This window comes from Tamandua tetradactyla, chromosome 16, assembly GCF_023851605.1.
Source record: "Tamandua tetradactyla isolate mTamTet1 chromosome 16, mTamTet1.pri, whole genome shotgun sequence".
NCBI lineage: Eukaryota > Metazoa > Chordata > Mammalia > Pilosa > Myrmecophagidae > Tamandua > Tamandua tetradactyla.
The window spans coordinates 66757731-66783499 of NC_135342.1; the positions used below are offsets into that span (position 1 = coordinate 66757731).

The following is a 25769-nucleotide window of genomic DNA, read 5'->3' on the forward strand; positions in this document are numbered from 1 at the left end:
TTACAAAGCCCTAATCATAAATTGTTCTGAATCTATGATTTAATGGAAGAGATTGAGATATGAATTAGTTCTTAGGTAATAAAATAGAAAGTGAAGCAGGAGAAAATAGGACAACCGTAAGTCCCTGGTTTCCTATTCAGCTCTGAAAGAGTTAACAGACACCTCCAAGTCCCTTGTTTCTTATCTAGCTCCAAAGGAACTAGTACAGAGCTGCAAACTTCCTGGGACAGAAATTTTCCTAAACCCCCACACCTCCCAAAACCATTGCAACCTCCCCAAACCATAAAAGTTTGTAAAATTCTGGGACCAAAGCAAACTCTTAGTTAATGATAGGGAGCATAGGGTCATAAGATTGATAACCATTTGCCCAAAGACAAATTTTAGTTACGTGATAATAAACCATGAATTCTGCCAATCATCTCCTCCTAGAACAAAGATACCTAATATTCTAAGGTTACTGCGGAAACCTGCCACTGGTGAAAACTTTCCTATAAAACAAGCTGGCCCATTCCACTAAGTGCGTGTCCCTCCCTCGGGCACGTCTGCATTAACCTCTCTAATGTGTACTCTCACTTTTAATAAACTTCTCTTTTAATAAACTTCACTACTTATGCCTACTGGCCCTCTCATCTCTATATTCTTTTAGTTTCGAAACTATCACACCTGGATCAGGGCTCAGCTGGCACCATTGCCAGCAGTGCACCAGTTACAAAGGGACTAGAAATTCCTGAAGAATAGGATGGAAGGATGCAACACCTTAAAGGAAATCATTTTTAATTTATGGCCATGCCATTGCTTTATTAACAGCTTCACTTAAAAATTTTTACAAAAAAATATACCTTACTCTCAGAAGAAGGTGTTTAGATATTAGACATGAGCTCTTTCTTAACCCTGGCACTGTGTTACCTAGTAATATTCAAAGAGGAAAACCCAGGAAGTTTCATTTCATTCTCAAAGGAGAATGAAAAGGCATCAATGGATGGGCCAGCTGAAACATCATCACTGATTATCTCTTATTCTAGATCATATTCTGGAGAAATGCTGGCATGAAAACCCAAGTCACCAGTCTCAACATGAGCACAGACTATCTTATGATCACAGTAAACATGACTTCCCTGTAGACATCCCTGATAGTATCCACAGAGCCTGAAAGTCCCCGTTTAGTCATATTCTACTTGGGATTCCAGTATCAGCCTAACCACATTCCCTTTCACCTGAACACTGCCCTTCCAAAGGATCCAGTATGGCAAAAAGGTAATCCCCTATTAGATGTCATAAACTTACTTTGAAATGCATTTTTGAGATAATGGAAGATTCACATCCACTTATAAGAAACAATGCAGAGAGATCCCAAATACCTTTCATCTAATTTCTCACCAGGGTAACATCTCACATAATTACAGTCCAATACACAACCAGGAGATTGACATTGATGAAATCCATTGATCTTGTTCAGATTTCACCAGTTTTATTTGCACTCATTTCTCTATGTGTGTGTTTGTGTGCTTTTAGTTTTATCATATGTGTAAGATTCATGTGACCGTGAAATGCATTTTTAAAAAGGATTAATTGGGGGTGCAAGGGTAGTTCAGTGGTAGAATTCTCACCTGCCATGCAGGAGACCCAGGTATGATTCCATGCCCATGCATTTCCCAAGCAAACAAGTAAGCAAACAAACGAAAAACAAACCAAACAAAAATTCAATAAATGGTGCTGCAATAAGGGGATACTCACATGGAAAAAGAATGAAATGTGAGCCCTGCCATACAGCACACACACAAAAAGGATGGGTTGCAGGATTGATGGAAGGATACATTTATGATAAAGTAAATATGATAAAATGTCAGTTCTAGAATGTAGTTGGTGACTAAATGGTCATTCACTATAAAATTCTCTCCACTTTTCTATAGGGTTGAAATTTTTCATAATAAAATGTTGGGGAAAGTAATCAGAATGGATAAGACATGTTTTGATCACCCTTCTTGACAGTCTCCCCATATTAAAAAGAGCTTTTTTTTTTTTTTCTGGCTCCAGAATAGGCCTTCACTAGTACTTAAATTTACTTTTAAAGGTAATTCCTCATCTTAGGAGAAGTACCTGAGGCAGCACCTCTCATGCTGTGCTGCTAGCTACAGAGTGCTGTCTGCATTATAACCAGGCCCTTTCCTGACTTAGACATTGCATCTAGTGATTGCTGATCTTGGCAATAAGATGTCATCTAGAGCTGGAAGGGTCCTTAGAGATCATTGATCCAGACTCCTTGCTTTACAGATGAGAAAACTAAAGCCCAGAAAGATTGAGTGAGTTGTCTTAGCCCTCCCAGCCCCTGGACAAAGAGCCAGGTCTGAAATCAAGTCTCTTTCTAACTCATAGTTCAGAGTCATCTTCCTGGAACCTCTCTATTCCTATCCTTGCTTTGCCCTTATGTTTTTTTGTTGTTTTTGTTCTCATTCTCTAGGTCTTCTACTGATTTAGACATGTGCTATTTCATTTTCTAAAATCATAATACATTCTAATTCCTAGACAAAATTTTCATTTATCAAAAAAATACGATTTCTTTCTTGGATAGAAGTAATCCAGAGTCCCAAATAGTTATCGCTGTTTCATTTTCTTTTAAAATCATTTGTGACTCTAGACTTATCATTTCCCATTTATGAAATAAATAGTAACAATGTTTTTAATACAGACCCTTCAGAAGAGAGGTTTACTGGTATTTCTGTCCCATTCAAACACAAGTAAATGCTCTTCTTTGTTCTGGATGAGGAATATACATGGGTGCTGACTCCAGAGAGTCTGTGGTATGGGATTGGCGCCTACTACATGAGAGCTCCATTGACTAAAAGCCAGAATGCTCAGCAGACGACCACTCTGTTCTCAATTATAATTACTGCTCCTCAGTGTTATTTCTGGAAGCCACAACAGGACATGGAAGAGCAATGAACGCCAAGGCAGAAGTTGAGACACTTGTACCTCTCTTCTACCTTAGCTGGCAGTGAACCAATGCCTTTCCGTTATGTCATTTGCGGCAGCAAAGAAAAAAAAAGGGAAGAGGAAACTGACTCAGCCTGGGAAAGATGGAAGAAGTTCAGTGTGTTGTGGGCAGGAAAAGTGTGTCTCTTTGGAGCAAGAGCAAGCACGTACTTTATAACTTCTTTCTGGAACATTAGTCCAGAATGAATTTGACGATTCTAGACAAAATAAGGAAAGCAGTACATGGATGCTGTTAAATGCTACCAGTTTTAATTATATTGTTGGTAAAATGTAACAAACTTCCTGCCAAATAAAGAGAATCTTAATTAGTTAAAATAAATTAGCAGATTACTGTACATTCCAGACCAGCTGGGCATAGATGATTACTTTTGCAATTATTGCTTTTTTCTTGGTATCTGATAACTTAAAAATGGCACTATATATTTTTACAATAGTGATTCTATGGGATCTTGTCTGATTTAAGTCCTGGATTGGAAGCACAAAGAATGTGGTGAAAGGTTCTAAAAGTCATAATTCTATAAGAAGATACTAAGCAAGTGTCATCCAGGTTGGGAAAAGAAGATTCTTTGGGGGGCATCTGCACCATTTGTGGCCTCAAGCACTGTTTCTAGATGATCTAGAGCAGAGCTTCCCAAGCAACCTCAGACTAGGGAATTTGTGAAAATGCAGATTCGGATTCAGCAGGTCTGGGGTGGAGTTTGTGACCTATTGTTCTAACAAATTACCGAGTGATACTGATGATGTGATTAGGGAAACCACACTCTGAGTATTCAGAAGTTTAAGCGCTTTCCTCCTCACAACGTAGATCCATGATAGCAGAAGTATGGGTATTTCCTACCTTTTTGAAGCTTTTTATACTACTTGGACTCTATACTACAGAGAAAGGAGCAGAGCTGCCAGAGATGAGAGAACTTCTTGGCAGATATATAAATCAAAAGGCAGCCAGAATTTAACCTTGTGCCATGGCAAGGAGTCATAATCATAAGGACAATATTTTAGACTTTTCATCTGCAAAATCAAACTTGGATTTAGGAGAGGTGGGTGTAAAAGTAGATGATAGCTCTCTCTCCGCCGGCGGCGCTCCTGCCGCCGGCCAGCCCTCCACTCCCTCTCTCTCCGCCGGCGGCACTCCCACTGCCAGCCAGCCTTCTTCTCCCTCTCTCTCCGCCGGCGGCGCTCCTGCCACCAGCCAGCCCTCCTCTTCCCCCTTCTCTGCCGGCGGCGCTCTCACCGCCATCTTGCCCTTCCCTTTCCCCTTATGCTCCGGCGGCGCTCCATCCGCCATCTTATCTTTCCCTTTCTCCTCCTACTCCAGCGGCTCTCCAACCACCACCGTGCCCTCTTCCGCCTTCACCGGCTCCTCCGCCACCGTCCTCGACAGCCTTGCCACCCTCACCTTTCCTCCTCCAGAACAGCTACTAGGGGAGTAGAAATGATACAGAACAGCTCCCAGAGCCACGACAGAGATCAAAAAGACAGCGTACCCCATCCTGGAACGGCTGACTGTATGGGAGAACCAGCTCCAGTGAGATCGCCGAGGGGCGCGGGCTTTCCCGGGCGGGGCGGCAAGTGGCTGGAGTCCCTCCCTTCCTCCTTCCTGGGCCAGCTGGCAGAATTGGGCAGGCGGACCCCTCAAGCCGCGGTGGCTGGTGCCCCCACCACGCGAGGCCCCCCGGACCAACTGAGAGAATTGGATCGGAAATCCCCAGACCACAGAGAACGGTGACCGGGGGGGTCCCTTCCAAACACGTGACTCCCTGGTCCGGCTGGGAACAGTGCACTCTCCCGGGCTGTGACAGCTGGTGCCCTCCCGCCACACTTGGCACCCCGGGCCGACTAGGAAATTCGGACGGGCGCTCTCATGGGCTGCGGCGGCCAGCGAACCTCCCCGCGTTCAGACCCCCGGGCTGGCTGGCACTCTTCCAAGCCGCTTCGGCTGGCGAACCTCCCCCACGGCGAGAGTTTTCGAAAGTTAAAGGACCCACAGCACCTTTTACTGGTGGGACCCGCAGATAAACGTGTGCCACAAGCGCCACCTACTGGGCAGGATAAGAAAAACAGAACCCAGAGATTTCACAGAAAAATCTTTCAACCTGTTGGGTCCAACACCCAGGGAAATCTGACTAAATGCCCAGACACCAGCAGAAGATAACGGATCTAGCTCAGAAAATTGAAAATATGGCCCAGTCAAAGGAACAAACCAATAGTTCAAATGAGATACAGGAGCTGAGACAACTAATGCTGAATATACGAACAGAAATGGAAAACCTCTTCAAAAATGAAATTGATAAATTGAGGGAGGACATGAAGAAGACATGGGCTGAACAAAAAGAAGAAATAGAAAAACTGAAAAAACAAATCACAGAGCTTATGGAAGTGAAGGATAAAGTAGAAAAGATGGAAAAAACAATGGATACCTACAATGATAGATTTAAAGAGACAGAAGATAGAATTAGTTATTTGGAGGATGGAACATCTGAATTCCAAAAAGAAACAAACTATCGGGAAAAGAATGGAAAATTTTGAACAGGGGATCAGGGAACTCAAGGACAATATGAACCGCACAAATATACGTGTTGTGGGTGTCCCAGAAGGAGAAGAGAAGGGAAAAGGAGGAGAAAAACTAATGGAAGAAATTATCACTGAAAACTTCCCAACTCTTATGAAAGACCTAAAATTACAGATCCAAGAAGTGCAGCACACCCCAAAGAGATTAGACCCAAATAGGCGTTCTCCAAGACACTTACTAGTTAGAATGTCAGAGGTCAAAGAGAAAGAGAGGATCTTGAAAGCAGCAAGAGAAAAACAATCCATCACATACAAGGGAAACCCAATAAGACTATGTGTAGATTTCTCAGCAGAAACCATGGAAGCTAGAAGACAGTGGGATGATATATTTAAATTACTAAAAGAGAAAAACAACCAAGACTCCTATATCCAGCAAAATTGTCCTTCAAAAATGAGGGAGAAATTAAAACATTCTCAGACAAAAAGTCACTGAGAGAATTTGTGACCAAGAGACCAGCTCTGCAAGAAATACTAAAGGGAGCACTAGAGTCAGATACGAAAAGACAGAAGACAGAGGTATGGAGAAGAGTGTAGAAAGAAGGAAAGTCAGATATGATATATATAATACAAAAGGCAAAATGGTAGAGGAAAATATTATCCAAACAGTAATAACACTAAATGTTAATGGACTGAATTTCCCAATCAAAAGACATAGACTGGCAGAATGGATTAAAAAACAGGATCTTTCTATATGCTGTCTACAGGAAACACATCTTAGACCCAAAGATAAACATAGGTTGAAAGTGAAAGGTTGGGAAAAGATATTTCATGCAAATAACAACCAGAAAAGAGCAGGAGTGGCTATACTAATATCCAACAAATTAGACTTCAAATGTAAAACAGTTAAAAGAGACAAAGAAGGACACTATATACTAATAAAAGGAACAATTAAACAAGAAGACATAACAATCATAAATATTTATGCACCGAACCAGAATGCCCCAAAATACGTGAGGAATACACTGCAAACACTGAAAAGGGGAATAGACACATCTACCATAATATTTGGAGACTTCAATTCACCACTCTCATCAATGGACAGAACATCTAGATAGAGGATCAATAAAGAAATAGAGAATCTGAATATTACTTTAAATGAGCTAGACTTAACAGACGTTTATAGGACATTACAACCCACAATAGCAGGATACACCTTTTTCTCAAGTGCTCATGGATCATTCTCAAACATAGACCATATGCTGTGTCACAAAGCAAGTCTTAACAAATTTAAAAAGATTGAAATCATACAAAACACTTTCTCGGATCATAAAGGAATGAAGTTGGAAATCAATAATAGGTGGAGTGCCAGAAAATTCACAAATACGTGGAGGCTCAACAACACACTCTTAAACAACGAGTGGGTCAAAGAAGAAATTGCAAGAGAAACTAGTAAATACCTCGAGGCGAATGAAAATGAAAACACAATATATCAAAACTTATGGGACGCAGCAAAGGCAGTGCTAAGAGGGAAATTTATTGCCCTAAATGCCTATATCAGAAAAGAAGAAAAGGCAAAAATGCAGGAATTAACTGTCCACTTGGAAGAACTGGAGAAAGAACAGTAAACTAATCCCAAAGCAAGCAAAAGGAAAGAAATAACAAAAATTAGAGCAGAAATAAATGAAATTGAAAACATGAAAACAATAGAGAAAATCAATAAGACCAGAAGTTGGTTCTATGAGAAAATCAATAAGATTGATGGGCCCTTAGCAAGATTGACAAAAAGAAGAAGAGAGAGGATGCAAATAAATAAGATCAGAAATGGAAGAGGAGACATAACTACTGACCTCACAGAAATAAAGGAGGTAATAACAGAATACTATGAACAACTTTACGCTAATAAATACAACAATTTAGAAGAAATGGACGGGTTCCTGGAAAGACATGAACAACCAACTTTGACTCAAGAAGACATAGATGACCTCACCAAACCAATCACAAGTAGAGAAATTGAATTAGTCATTCAAAAGCTTCCTAAAAAGAAAAGTCCAGGACCAGACGGCTTCACATGTGAATTCTATCAAACATTCCAGAAAGAATTAGTACCAACTCTCCTCAAACTCTTCAAAAAAATCGAAGTGGAGGGAAAACTACCTAATTCATTCTATGAAGCCAACATCACCCTCATACCAAAACCAGGCAAAGATATTACAAAAAAAGAAAACTACAGACCAATCTCTCTAATGAATATAGATGCAAAAATCCTCAATAAAATTCTAGCAAATCGTATCCAACAACACATTAAAAGAATTATACATCATGACCAAGTAGGATTCATCCCAGGTATGCAAGGATGGTTCAACATAAGAAAATCAATTAATGTAATACACTATATCTACAAATCAAAGCAGAAAAATCACATGATCATCTCAATTGATGCAGAGAAGGCATTTGACAAGATTCAACATCCTTTCCTGTTGAAAACACTTCAAAAGATAGGAATACAAGGGAACTTCCTTAAAATGATAGAGGGAGTATATGAAAAACCCACAGCTAATATCATCCTCAATGGGGAAAAATTGAAAACTTTCCCCCTAAGATCAGGAACAAGACAAGGATGTCCACTATCACCACTAGTATTCAACATTGTGTTGGAGGTTCTAGCCAGAGCAATTAGACAAGGAAAAGAAATACAAGGCATCAAAATTGGAAAGGAAGAAGTAAAACTATCATTGTTTGCAGACGATATGATACTATACGTCGAAAACACGGAAAAATCCACAACAAAACTACTAGAGCTAATAAATGAGTACAGCAAAGTAGCAGGTTACAAGATCAACATTCAAAAATCTGTAGCATTTCTATACACTAGTAATGAACAAGCTGAGGGGGAAATCAAGAAACGAATCCCATTTACAATTGCAACTAAAAGAATAAAATACCTAGGAATAAATTTAACTAAAGAGACAAAAATCCTATATAAAGAAAACTACAAGAAACTGTTAAAAGAAATCACAGAAGACCTAAATAGATGGAAGGGCATACCGTGTTCATGGATTGGAAGACTAAATATAGTTAAGATGTCAATCCTACGTAAATTGATCTACAGATTCAATGCAATACCAGTCAAAATCCCAACAATTTATTTTTCAGAAATAGAAAAACAAATAAGCAAATTTATCTGGAAGGGCAGGGTGCCCCGAATTGCTAAAAACATCTTGAGGACAAAAAACGAAGCTGGAGGTCTTGTGCTGCCGGACTTTAAGGCATATTATGAAGCCACAGTGGTCAAAACAGCATGGTATTGGCATAAAGATAGATATATCGACCAATGGAATCGAATAGAGTGCTCAGATATAGACCCTCTCATCTATGGACATTTGATCTTTGATAAGGCAGTCAAGCCAACTCACCTGGGACAGAACAGTCTCTTCAATAAATGGTGCCTAGAGAACTGGATATCCATATGCAAAAGAATGAAAGAAGACCCGTATCTCACACCCTATACAAAAGTTAACTCAAAATGGATCAAAGATCTAAACATTAGGTCTAAGACCATAAAACAGTTAGAGGAAAATGTAGGGAGATATCTTATGAAACTTACAATTGGAGGCGGTTTTATGGACCTTAAACCTAAAGCAAGAGCACTGAAGAAGGAAATAAATAAATGGGAGCTCCTCAAAATTAAACACTTTTGTGCATCAAAGAACTTCATCAAGAAAGTAGAAAGACAGCCTACACAATGGGAGACAATATTTGGAAATGACATATCAGATAAAGGTCTAGTATCCAGAATTTATAAAGAGATTGTTCAACTCAACAACAAAACGACAGCCAACCCAATTACAAAATGGGAAAAAGACTTGAACAGACACCTATCAGAAGAGGAAATACAAATGGCCAAAAGGCACATGAAGACATGCTCAATGTCCCTGGCCATTAGAGAAATGCAAATCAAAACCACAATGAGATATTATCTCACACCCACCAGAATGGCCATTATCAACAAAACAGAAAATGACAAGTGCTGGAAAGGATGCGGAGAAAGAGGCACACTTATCCACTGTTGGTGGGAATGTCAAATGGTGCAACCACTGTGGAGGCAGTTTGGTGGTTCCTCAAAAAGCTGAATATAGAATTGCCATACGACCCAGCAATACCATTGCTGGGTATCTACTCAAAGGACTTAAGGGCAAAAACACAAACGGACATTTGCACACCAATGTTTATAGCAGCGTTATTTACGATTGCAAAGAGATGGAAACAGCCAAAATGTCCATCAACAGAAGAATGGCTAAACAAACTGTGGTATATACATACGATGGAATATTGTGCAGCTTTAAGACAAGATAAACTTATGAAGCATGTAATAACATGGATGGACCTAGAGAACATTATGCTGAGTGAGTCCAGCCAAAAACTAAAGGACAAATACTGTATGGTCCCACTGATGTGAACGGACATTTGAGAATGAACTTGGAATACGTCATTGGTAACAGAGTCCAGCAGGAGTTAGAAACTGGGTAAGATAATGGGTAATTGGAGCTGAAGGGATACAGACTGTGCAACAGGACTAGATACAAAAACTCAAAAATGAGCAGCACAATAATACCTAATTGTAAAGTAATCATGTTAAAACACTGAATGAAGCTGCATCTGAGCTATAGGTTTTTTGTTTGTTTGTTTGTTTGTTTATTTGTTTTTTACTATCATTATTACTTTTATTTCTTTTCTCTATATTAACATTCTATATCTTTTTCTGTTGTGTTGCTAGTTCTTCTTAACCGATGCAAATGTACTAAGAAACGATGATCATGCATCTATGTGATGATGTTAAGAATTACTGATTGCACATGTAGAATGTTATGATTTCTAAATGTTGGGTTAATTTCTTTTTTCCGTTAATAAATAAATAAATAAATAAATAAATAATAATAATAAAATAAAAAGTAGATGATAAAACAAATTAAGAGATGCAAATTGTTGGGGTTAGGGAAAAAGAAGGAAATGAATTGAAAGATCTAAGTCATCGCCACTTAAGAATCAATTGCCCAATGCTGCCCACTGAGAAGAGTATACTGTCTACCTAAATTTATGAGCAAAATAAATTTTCTCCTGCTAAGCGAAATTCACCAACTATTAGGCCAGTACAGACTAATAACCTGCTTGCTGCAACCTTTCTATTCAATTATCTATAAAAATCTGTATACTCTCATCACAGTTTTGTTTATAAAGGTGAGCAATGTGTAGCAAACATTTTACTATACAATGTACAGACAACATCATTAGTCATTAGTATATGCAAATTAAAACTACAGTGAGAAAGCACTACACATCCAACAGAGTGGCTAAAATTTTAAAAACTAGCAAAACCAAGTTTGGACAACGATGGATGGCAACTGGAATTCTCACATATGATATGATCCCAAAATCCACTCCTCAGAATTTACCCAAGGGAAATGAAAACATATGAACATTTGAAGATGTGTACACAAATGTTCATAGCAGCTTTGTTAATAAATAGCCAAAAACTAGAACGAACCCAAATATCTACTGGTTACATTGTAGAGTATTCATTCAATGCAATACTACTCATCCAGTAGGGAAAAAAAAACTACTCACCAATAGAAAATAAGAAGCTACCAATATACACAACACATGGATCAATCTCAAAAAAACATTATGCTGCGTGAAAGAAGACAGGTAAAAGAGTACATACTTTATGATTCCATTTTTATGAAATTTTAAAAAGGCAAACTATAGATACAGAAAGCAGATCATTTGGTCACCTGGGGCCAGAAGTGAGGCTGTGGGTATTGACTACAAAGGGGCAGGAGGGAACTTTTGGGGGAATATTTTGATGGCAGTGGTACTTAAATGGGTGTAAGCATTTGTCAAAATGCATTGAGCTGTACATTTAAAAATGGATGCTTTTTATTATATATAAATCATACCTTAACAAAGCTGATTTTTAAAAGAATACATATAGGAAAAGGTCTAGAGGAATTATACTAAATATTACCAATAACTATCTCTAGCAGGTAGAAATATGAATTTTTAATTTTAATAATACCAAATGTTGAAGAGGAGGTGCAACAAATGGCACTATCATGTACTGGTTGTATCAGTTGGTAGAGTTTGTTGTAAATGTAGATAATATCCTTTCTAATGTTACTTAAGTTTAATTATTGCCTGTCTATAGGAATGCGATGGTGGTGATTTCCTCTACTTTATGGGAACTTAAGGACTGGTGAATGCATCATCCCTTTCTGTATCTGACTCAGTTACAGTATTTTTAAACATATGTAGATGTCCTTAGTAGTTCAATCTTATTCATTTTTGTTGTCAAATGTGATTTTTATCTATTTAATCTTTCAGTTTTTGATAGAGGTATGATTGTGGATTTCTTAATTCCCCTTGAAATCCTCTAAGTTTGATGGTGTTCTACATGTCTCTGTGGCTCTGTTCATTTACCTTTATTTTTCTTCTATCTGTTCCTCAGGCTATATAATCTCAATTGACAAATCTTCAAGTTCACTGATTCTTTCTTCTGCCTGCTCAACTCTACAGTTGAGCTCTTCTAGTGAATTTTTCATTTCAATTATTGAATTTTTCAACTCTAGAGTTTCTCTTTTGTAATTTTATATTCTTTTTTTAATAATTTCTATATCTTTATTGTTAGTTTCTATTTGGTGAGATATTGTTCTCATACTTTTCCTTTTGTTCTTTTGACATGGTTTCCTTTAGTTTTTTACACATTTAAGCTAGCTGATATGACGAGTTTGTCTAGTAAATCCAATGTCTGGGCTTCTTCAGGTACAATTACAATTTCTGTTGACTGCTTTTTTTTTCCCATCAAAAAAACTGTGCATTGGCTATACTTTCTTTCCTTATTTCTCTGTATGTCTCATAATTTTTGTTGAAAATTGGATATTTTAAATAATATAATGTGTCAACTCTAGAAATCAGATCAAATTCTCCCTTACCATAGAATGTAAGTTAACCTCTCCAGGGAGGTTTCTCTATTTTTATTACCCTACAATGTCTCTAGGGATGATGATGACTCTATCTTTACAATCCAATTTAAATAAGTTTTCTCTAAAGAGAATCAGTCTCCCTCTTTCTATGACTGTGTGCTTATACAAAGAGTCCTGAAAAGATAGTCCAGGGGCAAATTTGTTATTAATGCCTAATGTGAAAGAGTCATGGAGTATTGTCTTGAAACACTACTTTCTGTTGTTGCTGCTATAAAAGTCTTCTGTCCATCTAACTGCTATTATTTTAGAGTAAACTATCTTTTCTTCCTTTAATATTTTTCCTTTATCCTTGATGTTTCAAATTTTACCAAAATTCATCTTGATGTATGTCATGGTCAGGTTCATGCGTCAACTTGGCCAGGTGGTGATCCCAGTTTGTCTGGTTGGGCAACTGCTGGCCTGTCTTTTGCTATGAGGACATTTCATAGAATTAAATTATGATCACGTCAGCTACATCCACAGCTGATTCCAACTGTAATCAGCCAAGGGAAATGTCTTCTGCAATGAGTGATGCTTAATCTAATCACTGGAAGCCTTTTAAGGAGGATTTAGAAGAGACAGGTTCTCTTCCTGCTTCGGCTGGTGAGCCCCTCCTGTGGGGTTCGTCCAGACCCTCCTTTGGAGTCGTCAGCTTCACAGCCTGCCCTGTGGATTTTGGACTCTACATTCCCACGGTTATGTGAGAAAACTTTTATAAATTTTATATTTACAAATATTTCCTGTTGATTCTATTTCTCTAGAGAAACCTAACTAATACAATGTACATTTAATTTTTATCTTATTTGATACACAGAATGTACTTTTATTTTTTGTCATGGGCAGGTTCCAGGAATCAAACCTGGGTCTCCAGCACAGCAGGTGAGAATTCTGCCACGGAGCCATCATTGTACCACCCTCAGAATGTACTTTTAATGCACAGAAACAAACCTTCAATTCTGAAAAATTCCCAATGTCACTTCTGAAAATATTGTTTCTCTGCCATGTCTCCATTCTTTATTTCTGAAAATCCTTTTAAATGTAAGTTGGAGTGTCTCAAACTGTCATCCATGTTTTCAACTGCTCTCACATATTTCTTTTTTTTTTCTTTTCATCTCTTTATGGTTCATTCTGCATAAATTATTTAAAACTACATTCCACTTCACTAATTCTCCTAAATCTTTTGTTCTGATTACCATATTTTTCAAGATTTCTAATTTGTTATTTTATTTCTGTTGTTTTTCATAATTTTAAAATTATTTTTAATTGAATGTTATTCTGCTACCTATACCTTTGAACAACCTGAAATATTTATTTTAATGCTTTTGTTGAACTGTTCCATAAAATTTATTTTCGTCTGGACTAAATTATTCATTGAGCTGACTGCCTTCCTCAGCATTAGATTCTTCGTGTGTTTTGTAATTTTGGTTTATAAATTCATTTTTAGTGAAAGGTTTGATTGCTAAATATGTTTGTTTATTTTCTCTTTATCTCTCTTTTTGCACACCAATCCCTGACTAGTAGATTTGCTGCTATTTCCATCAAATTCTTTGCATTTCTACTTTAAAACTGGGCCTTATCATACCATTTTAGAATTGCTATTACTGTGACTCTGGGGCTATTGCAGATCTTGTGATGAACCACTGGATGACTTGGCTCAATTCCAGCTAATGAGGCTGTCCTTTTCTCCCACATCTCTACATAGAAAATTGTAGCCCCATTGAAATTTTTTTGTCATTTTCTCCATTTTAGTATCCTTTCATGGGCTCCAGTCCCAACCCTTACTTCAAGTAGTGAGCTTGACTCTATCTCTCCCCTTTGCCCATTCTGTGAAATACTTATCCTCAAGAGTCATAAACCCATCTGTGTGTTTCTTTCTCCTAAACCTGGGGCCCTTCAATCCTATGGCTTCTACCTTTCTCACCACCTTGATTGTTTTTTCTTCCTCAGAGATGTTTGTTTTGTTTCCAAGGCCAACTAAGTCTTTTTGGGTTTATCATTTTGTTTTGAATTATTTTGTTTTTATAGCTTACCTATATTGCTCTGTATCTGGCACAGAGAATGTGCTCAAAATATGAATTTGCCAAACTATCTTGAATGGAACCTAATGTAAACTTTAAAGAATAAAAGATTTATGGAAATATCTATAGTATGAATGAAGCTGATCTGAATAGGACTAAAGTGGAGCAGAATATAGGGTAAAGGAAGATATTGTCCATATTTTAAATGTCAACTTCTGTGTGAGACCAAAGCAAGGGATGTTTATTGTGTGCAAAATTTATATTTGGGGTAGTGTATCATCTAATTTAACTTGTGTGGTCAGTTTAGTTGAGTACCATAAGTGCATGGACTCTTGAATAGAGCATGAGATTTTATTGGTTTGTCCAGGTTAGTGTGATGCCCTGATATATCCCAGAGTAATTTGGTCAGTGAATAAAGAAATATTTGCAAAGTCCCCTTGGGGGAATGGGAGAAAGGAGGAAATATTTAACATCCCCATTTGGAGAATTTCTGATATTCTCGCAAGCAGTGAGGACAACTAAATCAATATGCTGAGCCCTCAGTCTTGGGGCTCACCCCTATGAAACTTATTCCTCTAAAGAATAGGCTAAGCTTATTTAAAATTAGTCCTAAGAGCCACCCCCAGAGAACCTCTTTTGTTGCTCAGATGTGGCCTCTCTCTCTAAGCCAACTCAGCAGGTGAACTCATTGCCCCCCTCCCCTATGTGGGACATGACTCCCAGGGGTGTAAATCTCCCTAGCAACATAGGACATAGCTCCAAGAATGAGCCAGGACCCAGCATCAAGGGATTGGAAAGCCCTTCTTGACCAAAAGAGTGAAGACAGAAATGAGACAAATTTAAGTTTCAGTGGTTATCTTGGAGGTTCTTCATATGCATTATACAGATGTCCCTTTTTAGTTTATGGTGTATGGGAGTAGCTGGAGGGAAGTACCTGAAACTGTTGAGCTATGTTCCAGGACGCTTGATTCTTGAAGACGATTGTTTAAAGATATAACTTTTACAATGTGACAGTGTGATTGTGAAAACCTTGTGTCTGATGCTCCTTTTATTCAGGATATGGACAGATGAGTAAAAAAGATATGGATAAATAAATAAATAAATAATAGGGGGGATAAGGGGTAAAAAAAATTGGGTAGATGGAAATGATAGTGGTCAGTGAAAGGGAGGGGTAAGGGGTATGGTATGTATGAGTTTTTTTCTTTTTTCTTTTTATTTCTTTTTCTAGAGTGATGCAAGTGTTATAAAAAATGATCATGGCGATGAACACAACTATGCGATGATATTGTGAGCCATTGATTATACACTATATATGGAATGTATATGTGTGAAGATTTGTCAATAAAAATATTTTTAAAAAAACCACTTATAGTGCTAAAACATTGGTTTTTAATTTCAAGCTCACATACAATAAAATTTATCCTTTTTCTCAAAACCATTTCTCCTAAAAATAACAAAAGAATCATATCATCATGCCACTGGAAAGCTGTTAAAATATTTAAGATTCTTCTAGTCCAGTCTTTTGTTCATAGTCATAGAGGTATTGAATAGTGGCCAAAAAGTTCCTTTGTAGCTTGCCTTTGAGAAAACCACATTCTAGTCTATTGTATTTTCTGAATGAAATCTCTGATCTCTCTCTCTTAATTTCCTTATCTAGATACCTGTTTTTTTCCATGATTGTAGAAAAGCTCACTCAGGATTATCTGTGGTTCTTAGTTGCAACTTGACATCCCTGGAACCAGTTCACAAGAGGCCAATGGTTGACTTGCTGCATCACCCTGCTTCTCTGTAACATGCTCATGAATGTGATGTTCTGGAAGATAAATGGTACCACTGCCAAGAGAGATGAACAAGGTATGGATGAGCCCTGATGTACACTGTTTGCTTGTGGTATAAAATCCTTTATTTTATACCACAGTCTACTCGCCTCATCTCAGGTTTAGAAACAGAATCATATAATACCTTCAGTTTATCTCCTTTACTGCCCTAACATTAGAACACTACAATAGATCTTATCACTTTTCTTACTCAGTAATAAATGAAAAAGCCTGAGGAGCAATCAGGACCTTTATTGCCATAATAATTTTCTATCCCTAGAATAACATAGACAAATTGTTAAATAAATAGTAAACAGCCTGGAAGAGGAATAACTTTGTGGTGATTTTAATTGCTGAGAATGAAAGTTGATGTCATGACTTTTTTCAGTGGACACATTTGCTGTGAGTTGGTCTACTGCTAATCATCACCCAAACTACTGTCATCTTTTCCCCAGTCAATCTTGTAATCGGGTGACTATTCCCATCGATTAAATCACAGGAGCTTCTGCCTCCCCTTCCTACCCTTCAGACTTCCTGCTCTTCACATGATCCTTTTGAGCCTCTCTCTCACACATAGGTAGTTGAGGTAAGTTTGGTATCAAAATTTATAGGTAAATTACATGCTCCCCTTCCCCATGTAGTGGAAAATAGCAGGGCAAAGGATCTCCTGGAAGACCCTCAGGGTCCTATTACCTTCGACATCTTTCCCTTAATTCCTTTCCCCTGAGTTGTGACCAAGCATGCCTCTAGTTTTTCTTTTTTCTCTTCATTAGGAAATATAATGAGAACTGAATATAAGTGTGTAGTCTGTATTCGCTGTTTTTTGATGCTTAATCAAACTGTCCTTCATTCTATATCTCTGGTTTGGAAATGAGATGAATTTCTGAAGAAATCAAGACAAAATGAAAAAATTTGGGTTCTTGAAACTAAGCACATATCTGTTCTAGTTTGCTAGCTGCCGGAATGCAACATACCAGAAATGGAATGGCTTTTAAAAAGTGGAATTTAGGGAGGGCCGCGGTGGCTCAGCGGGCAAAGTGCTTGCCTGCTATGCCGGAGGACCTCGGTTCGATTCCCGGCCCCAGCCCATGTAACAAAAACGGAGAAACAGAATACAATAAAAAACAAGAAAATGTTTAAAAATGTTTCCCTTTCTTCCTTCCTTCCTTCCTTCTATCCTTCCTTCCTTCTCTCTGTCTTTCCTTTAAAAAAAAAAAAAAAAAAAAAAAAAAAGTGGAATTTAATAATAATTTAATAAGTTGCTAATTTACAGTTTGAAGGCTGAGAAAATGTCCATAGAAGTCTATAGAAATGTCCAATCAAAGGTATCCAGGGAAAGTTACCTTGGTTCAAGAAGGCTAATGAAGTTCAAGGTTTCTCTCTCAAGTGGAAGGGCATATGACGAACATGGCGTGATCTGCTAGCTTCTTCTCCTGGCTTCCTGTTTCATGAAGCTCCCCGAGAGGCATTTTCCTTCTTCATCTCCAAAGGTCGCTGGCTGGTGGACTCTGCTTCTCATGGCTATGTGGTTCTGCTCTGCTTTCTCTGAATCTCCTCCACTCTCCAAAATGCTTCTTTTATAGGACTCCAGAAACTCATCAAGACCCATCCAAATGGGTGCAGACATGTCATCACCTAATCCAGTTTAACAACCACACTTGGTTAAATCACATCTCCAGGGAGATGATCCAACTATAACTTCAAACATACAGTGCTGAATAGGGATTATTCTGCCTTTATGAAACGGGATTTTGATTAAAACATGGCTTTTCTAGGGGACATACATCCCTTTAAACCAGCACAATATCCTTCTGAGTACAAGAGACAGCCTTGCCATCTGTATTGCTGCCAATCCTGACAGTCTCATCTTGGTTCTACATTCAGAAATTTAAGGAAACTGTGGGATTCTGGCTCATAAGAAATGCATGCCTACATTCAGAGTGTAAATAATCTTCATGAAGTTCTTACAACATTAACAAGCAGGTGAAACTTTTGACCAGCTTCATTTATTCTCACTTTGAGGTTCAAGGTTATCAACAGTAGGCAGATCCCCATTAGTCAAATGGTAAAGTTCAGTCGCTTTCAGCAATTAACCTTTTATCTGACCCCTGCTTCCACAGCCCTTACTTTCTTACTCATTACTACCCCTCAGTACAACCAACAGATATGATACAATGGTCTGCTTGTTTTAATTTCCTTAACTTTGTAACATAAAACTGATTGCTTTGGTTTTTATGTTGATTTCTAAAACCATCTATCTGATCATACAAAGCACAGGATTACAAACAAAACCACAAAATATTCTCCATATCAGATCTTCACATTCCATGTGCTTTGTTGAGGCAGTTGGAACTTTTCATTCCGTTTCTTCTAGGGGCAGGTAGATTCTCAAATACAGTTTGGGCTTCTTGGGCACTCACCTGGTATATATCATCTGTACTGCAATTATGGTGAAAAACCTCAATGAAGTTACAAAGTCTCTAGATAAAAGTTTAGAATTTTATAAATTGTTACAAATTCATAGTGTTCTAGTTTGCTAGCTGCCAGAAGGCAATATATAAGAAACAGAATGGCTTTTTAAAAGGGGAATTTAATAAGTTGCTAGTTTACAGTTCTAAGGCCAAGATAATGTCCCAATTACAGCAAGTCTATAGAAATGTCCAATCAAAGGCATCCATCCAGGGAAAGATACCTTGGTTCAAGAAGGCCAATGAAGTTCAGGGTTTCTCTCTTAAGTGAGAAGGCACATGGAGAACTCAGTCAGGGCTTCTCTCTCAACTGGAAGGGCACAAGGCAAACATGGCATCATTTGCTAGCTTTCTCTCCTGGCTTCCTGTTTCATGAAGCTCCCTGGGAGGCGTTTTCCTTCTTCATCGCCAAAGGTCGCTGGCTCGTGGACTCTCTGCTTTGTGGTGCTGCAGCATTCTCCGCTCTCTCCGAATCTTTTCGATTCTCCAAAATGTTTCCTCTTTTATAGGACTCCAGAAACTTATCAAGACCCACCCAAATGGGTGGAGACACATTGTCACTTAATCCATCTTAACAACTGCTCTTGACTAATCACATCATCCAGGGAGATGATCTGATTACAGTCTCATTGAATAGGGAATAGGATTTTGATTAAAACATGGCTTTTCTAGGGGACATCCTTTCAAACCAGCACACACAGAGAAGATAATAATACTGTAGGTGGTGGGACTAATCTCCTTTAGTTGTGATATCATTTAAATCATCATTAATTAGTGAAGCACCCATCTCTATCAGTAATTACAATTTATTGAAATCTTTCTGTGAAAGTGTCAGCCCAAAATATATTTTCAATGGCTCCTGAAAACCAGCATCATTTCTGCTATTACCTGCTCAGAGTTCCGCAGAGACTGAAATTTCAATTAAGTATACTGGGTCTTACCCAGGACTACAAGCCTTGTGACTTCCTAGATGCAGCCAACCAGCTGCAAAAACTCCAGGAACTCTTGGAAATACACATTCTTCCCACAAAGCGAAGGCCTTCCAGGTAATAATGTATCAAGTTTTCTTTATCACCTGTGATCTCCCAAGCCTCTCTCGCTCAGCTTTTGTATAAAAGATTATTCCTTCAATCTTTGTTCTTCAGAGAGGAGACCATTTCCTCATACCCATAGGAAGGAAAAATGTCCATTTCTAATGGCCTACTGGCTACTTCTGGGTATCACTAACCTGGCATTGGCCTTTTCTGCAACATTTATAGCCTGAAATTGACCAAGGATCAAGCCACCAGCTGGATTCTGACGGTATTATCAGTGCCCCAAAACATCTTCATCAGCCAGCTAGTAAAGTACATGAGAAGCAGAGGTCACACACCAGCCTGGGGGAAGAAACCAGTTTCAGTTGCTGGAAGCTTGGCAATCCAGGATCCATGGGTGCCAATCCTCAGTGCCTAATGGCTTTGGTCTTTTGACAAAACAAAACAAAACAGAAATAGAGTGAAATTTGTTAGGGATGTGTATGAAGTAATCAAAAAAAAAAAGGTAACAAGAACTGTTGGAGTAGTAGAAGTACGGCAGAAAAGGATTAGAGTTAAAAGAAACAAGCAAAAGCTCAGTTGACAACAAACGAAAAGAAAAAGCAAACAGAAAACTTAACTGTTAATAAACTTTTAATTATGGAAAATGTTAAACCCATACAAAAGTCTAGAGGATAGTATAGTGCTTCCTAAGTTCTATTACCCAGTTTCAACAGTTACCAGCTCATGGCCAATCTCATTTCATCTATTTTGGGGAAAAAAATGTTATATCATTTCGACCATAAATGTCAGTCTATGTATTTCTAAAAGATGAAGATTCTTTACATAACATGCATACATACATCAAAGTAGAACTATATCACACCTAAATAAATTAATAATAATTCCTTACAATAAAAATATCCAGTGTTCAAGTTTTCCTAGTTGTCTCATTAATGTTTATTTTGTAGTTGGTTTGTTCAAAAGGACCCAAATAAAATCCATGTGTTATAATTAGTTGATATATCTCTTAAATTTTTTTAATCTATAAGTTCCCCCACCATTGCTTTCTCTTTCTTGATCTATTTCTCTATTCTTGCTATTTTTCTTACAATATATTTGTTGAAGAAACCAGTTGTTTGACCTATAGAGTTTCTAATATTATGGATTTTGCTGATTCTATCTTCATAGAGTTAACATATCTCTTTGACTCTTGCATTTCCTGATAACTGGTAATTAGATCTAGAAACTAGATCATATTTGTTTTTTATTTTTTAGCAGGAATACTTCATATGTAGTATTGTGTGTGTGTGTGTGTGTGTGTGTGTGTGTGTGTGTGTGTGTGTGTGTGTGAATTAGCAGCCTTTAAAGTTATTGCTTAGATCCATTATTTCATTAGGAGTTATAAAATGGTGATATTAATTCTATGATCCCTCCTTCATTTATTAGCTGGAACATTTCAACAACAAAATAATACCCCTAATTCATTATTTGGTTACTGAAGGAAATTTACTTATTACTTGGGCAAACAATATCACTAGTATATTTTTCAAATTCCTAATTCTATCTTGTCTCTAATAATAATAACTAAGGTTTATTGACAGCTTACTATATGCTGAGTACTGTTTCCTACTGTTTAATCTTTACAACAATACTGCAAATTGAGAAAGGAAAAACTAAAACATCTCTGAGTTACTCCTCTTCACATGGCTAGCTGACTTTCTAATTCAGACATCAGCTTAAATCTTACCTCCTCTGAGGGACCTTCCCTAACTAAGCAATCATTCTCTATCATATCACCATCTTTTCATTCTCTAGATAGCATTTACTTTTTTGCATAGCATCATTATGATCATTCCTTATTTATTTATTTGTTTTATTATCTGTTTCCCCTTCACCCATAATAGAAAGACCTCCATGTATACCTTATACATTGCTGTGTCCTCCAATGCCTGACACATAACAGGTGATCAACAAATAATTTTGGTATTAATAAATGAAAGAAAAAATAATAAAATCTTAGCACAATAGGCACAAAGAGTTGGAAAGTCTTCAAAGTTCAAACTACTTAGATGCTGTGCTGGTTTGAAAGGATTTATGTACCCTAGAAAAGCCATGTTTTAATCCTAATCAATCTTGTGAGAGCAATAGTTTCTTCTAATCCCTATTTCAGTACTATAGGTTGGAAACTTGAAGTTATCTCAATCAACCATGGGTATTAAACTTGATTAGATGGAGACGTGTCTCTACCCATTGTATGTGAGTCTTAATTAATTCACTGGAATCCTATAAAAGAAGAAGTATTTTGGAGAAAACTTCAGAATGCCGCAGAACTGCAAAGCCGAGAATCCACCAGTCAGCAACTTTTGGAGATGAAGAAGGAAAACACCTCCGAGGGAGCTTCATGAAACAAGAGGCCTGGAGAGAAAGCCAGCAGATGCCTCCATGTTTGCCATGTGCCCTTTCCTCTGAGAGAGAAAAACACTGAAGGTCATCAGCATTCTTGAACCAAGGTATCTTTCCTGGGTGCCTTAAGTTGGACATTTCTATAGACTTGTTTTAATTGGGACATTTTTTTGGCCTTAGAACTGTAAACTAGCAATTTATTAAATTCCCCTTTTAAGAGCCATTTTGTTTCTGGTATATTGCATTTTGGCAGCTAGCAAACTAGAACAGATGCCATCACTCAAATGCCCTTCAACACATACCCACCATGTACAGGAACATATTAATGAGTGAAAAATAACATTTATTTTTAAAGTTTTAAAAATGTGTTATTTAATCTAAATATGAGAAGGAATGACAGTTGACAATTATATTACCCAAACTAAGAATTACTTTTTCTTTATTTATACTGTATACAGAACTGAAAAAAAAATGAAAAAGAAGTAATTGACAATGAAGTTACCCAGGATTAGACAAGATATTAAGAAATAAGAAACACTAGAATATACTACCAAGGAAGGTGAAAGAATTTATTCAGAATATTTTAGAGACTGCTATCTGTACAATAGTTTAAGTTCTTCCTTTATGGCTCTTGAAGGCCTTTTCAATCATTTGATTGTACAATTCTAAGACATACATGAACATTCTGAATCCCATTCAGGTATACATAAAATATGAAGAGGGCACCAAACTCATCTACCACCTTCTTGGTAAAATGTTTACCAAAATTCTGTGGGAGTAAGACTTAACTAAAACAGTTTTCTCTCTCCAGGAGAATTTGATTTTCAGTTAACATTCCAATTCTACCCCACTAGAAACCTAATAAAGGGGAAACAGTAACAACATTTCTGGGCTAATGGTAAAAAAAAAAAAAAAAGTAAACACACCTGACTGATAAATTGCATCTGAACTGGGAGGAAGTATAATTTCTTGCTGGGGAGTGAATATAATTTGCAGCTTCCGTAAGCTCAGGGACTTCTGTAACTGGGCATGTCCTTTACAGGTAACCTGGAAGCTCTCCTTGTGGAGTTGTTACGAAGTTTCATGGCACCTATGGGGCATGGGGCTTCTCAGCAAAGGTGGATCCCATACTCATCTGTGTGGATCTCATTTCCCAGCCCCTGAACCACCTAGGGGACTGAAGAGAATCCCTCCTCCATGGCATATAAACTGCTGCTGAAACTATTCCCTGAGGCTGCCCTGCTGTCATATGTGCATCTGAAGCCATGTATGGTCTGTGGAGGTTTTAGGAGCCTGAGTATTTACTAAAATCTAAGAAGAAGATCCCTAGTGAGCACTGTACTTAGATCCTTAGAATTTTACAACTGGAAGGGGCCTGCCTCATTTTTTATTTAGGTAAAGATGAAGCACAAAGGGGCAAGCAACCAACTCCAAGTCCCACAACTAGATAGCTTTAGAGTAGCAAGCCTCCTGGTTCACAATTTACAGTCCAATATTCTTTTCATTTCAGTGAGTAGATGAAAACTTTAAGTCAAAACAAACAAACGAAAACAGGATGGTCCAGCTAGCGCGTTGACAAAGGCCCAGCTGCAAACCTTTCCTGGAGAAGGTCTTCTTTCTGTGATTGGTTCGCCGCCAACGGCCAGCAACTTGAGTATTCAGCTGTCTCCAAGGCCGTTAGTCTCCATTCCTCTTATCGTAGGCTGACGACATAAGCAACAAAAAAGGATCAGGAGGGTTCAGGAAAAGGAAGCATGAGAATTTTCCACATAACCAAAGAAGAAAAAGGAAGGATGTTAATTCGTCTTCACCTATGATGTTGGTCTTTGTGCTGGTTTGAAAGGTTGTATGTCCCCTAGAAAAGCCACGTTTTAATCAAAATCCCATTTCATAAAGGTAGAATAATCCCTATTCAATACTGTATGTTTGAAACTGTAATCAGATCATCTCCCTGGATGATGTGATTTAGTCAAGAGTGGTTGTTAAGCTGGATTAGGTGACCACATGTCTCCACCCATTTGGGTGGGTCTTGATTGGTTTATTGGTGTCCTATAAAAGAGGAAACATTTTGGAGAATGGGAGATTCGGAGAGAGCAGAGAATGCTGCAGCACCACAAAGCAGAGAGTCCACCAGCCAGTGACCTTTGGAGATGAAGAAAGAAAATGCCTCCCGTGGAACTTCACAAAACTGGGAGCCAGGAGAGAAAGCTAACAGATGACACTGTGTTCGCCATGTGCCCTTCCAGCCGAGCGAGAAGCCCTGACTGTGTTTGCCATGTGCCTTCTCACTTGAGAGAGAAACCCTGAACTTCATCGGCCTTCTTAAACCAAGGTATCGTTCCCTGGATGGATGCCTTAGATTGGACATTTGTATAGACTTGTTTTAATTAGGACATTTTCTCGGTCTTAGAACTGTAAACTAGCAACTCATTAAATTCCCCTTTTTAAAAGCCATCCCATTTCTGGTATATTGCATTCAGGCAGTTAGTAAACTAGAACAGTCTTCAAATCATTTCAACAGGAACTTGATACAAGGTATGACAAATACAAGAGATTTGTGAAACTTAGTTAGGACATAACTGCTGAAAGTAAAAGGACAACTTTCCTTCTCCATAGGATTAAGAGTGCTCTAGAAGTGGAAGAAATATTGGCTGAATCTGAAATTAAGTTGGATGATGTCAGACAAAAGATATCACAGGTAGCCCAGGAGCTATCTGGAGAAGAGATGCATCAATTTCATCCAGCCATTACTACAGGACTGCAGAAATAGGTGGAGGCTGTCTCTTTTCAACATTTTTAATTCGAATGGATAAAATTAATAAACAATTGATATTTACAAGAGAAGACAATGGGAAAGAAAATAAGACCCCTTCCTCTGATGCACAGGATAAGCAATTTGATACGTGGAGTGTGAAAGTCACAGCTGTTGATTACCTTCTGGGAGTGGCTGATTTAACTGGGGAATTGATGAGGATGTGTATTAACAGTGTGGGAAATGGGGACATGGATACTCCCTTTGAAGTAAACCAGCTTTTACATCAGGTTTATGATGGGTTTTCATTCATTGGCAACACTAGACCTTATGAAGTCTCTAAGAAGCTGTACACCTTGAAACAAAGTCTTGCCAAAGTGGAGAATGCTGTTGTGCTTTGAAAGTCAGAGGTTCAGAAGTTCCAAAGCATATGCTGGCAGATGTGTCTTTGGTTAAAACAGAAATAATTGGGAGGAGTCAAGACGGCGGCTTAGCAATGTGTGCGTTTTAGTTCGTCCTCCAGAACAACTACTAAATAACCAGAAACAGTACAGAACAGCTCCCAGAGCCACATCAGTGACCAGAGACAAAGTGTACCCCAGTCTGGACCAGCTGGAACAGCTGCAAGCCTCCCCAAAACCGTGAGTTCCCCAAGCCGCGGTGGCCAGTGCCCCTCCCCCACTCCCCCACAGGCAGCTTCCCAGAGGGAAAGGAAAGAGACTCTAAACCTGGTCAAGTGGAGTTCGCTCATGGGGCCGACTGAAAAAAGGAAAGGGGGAG

The 25769-nt window shown here is 38.2% G+C and overlaps 1 protein-coding gene and 1 pseudogene across 1 annotated transcript; both read left to right on the top strand.

The window, feature by feature from the left end:
- Positions 1 to 1243: 1243 nt before the first annotated feature.
- On the top strand, positions 1244 to 18393 carry PKD1L3 (polycystin 1 like 3, transient receptor potential channel interacting). The gene is given in 5 exon segments (XM_077130492.1): positions 1244 to 1254; positions 16191 to 16387; positions 16739 to 16763; positions 16765 to 16936; positions 18235 to 18393. Coding segments are annotated over 5 exon segments (564 nt in total).
- A 1277-nt stretch (positions 18394 to 19670) lies between these two features.
- Positions 19671 to 25500, top strand: LOC143658464 (translin-associated protein X-like; annotated as a pseudogene).
- The last annotated feature ends 269 nt before the right edge of the window (positions 25501 to 25769 follow it).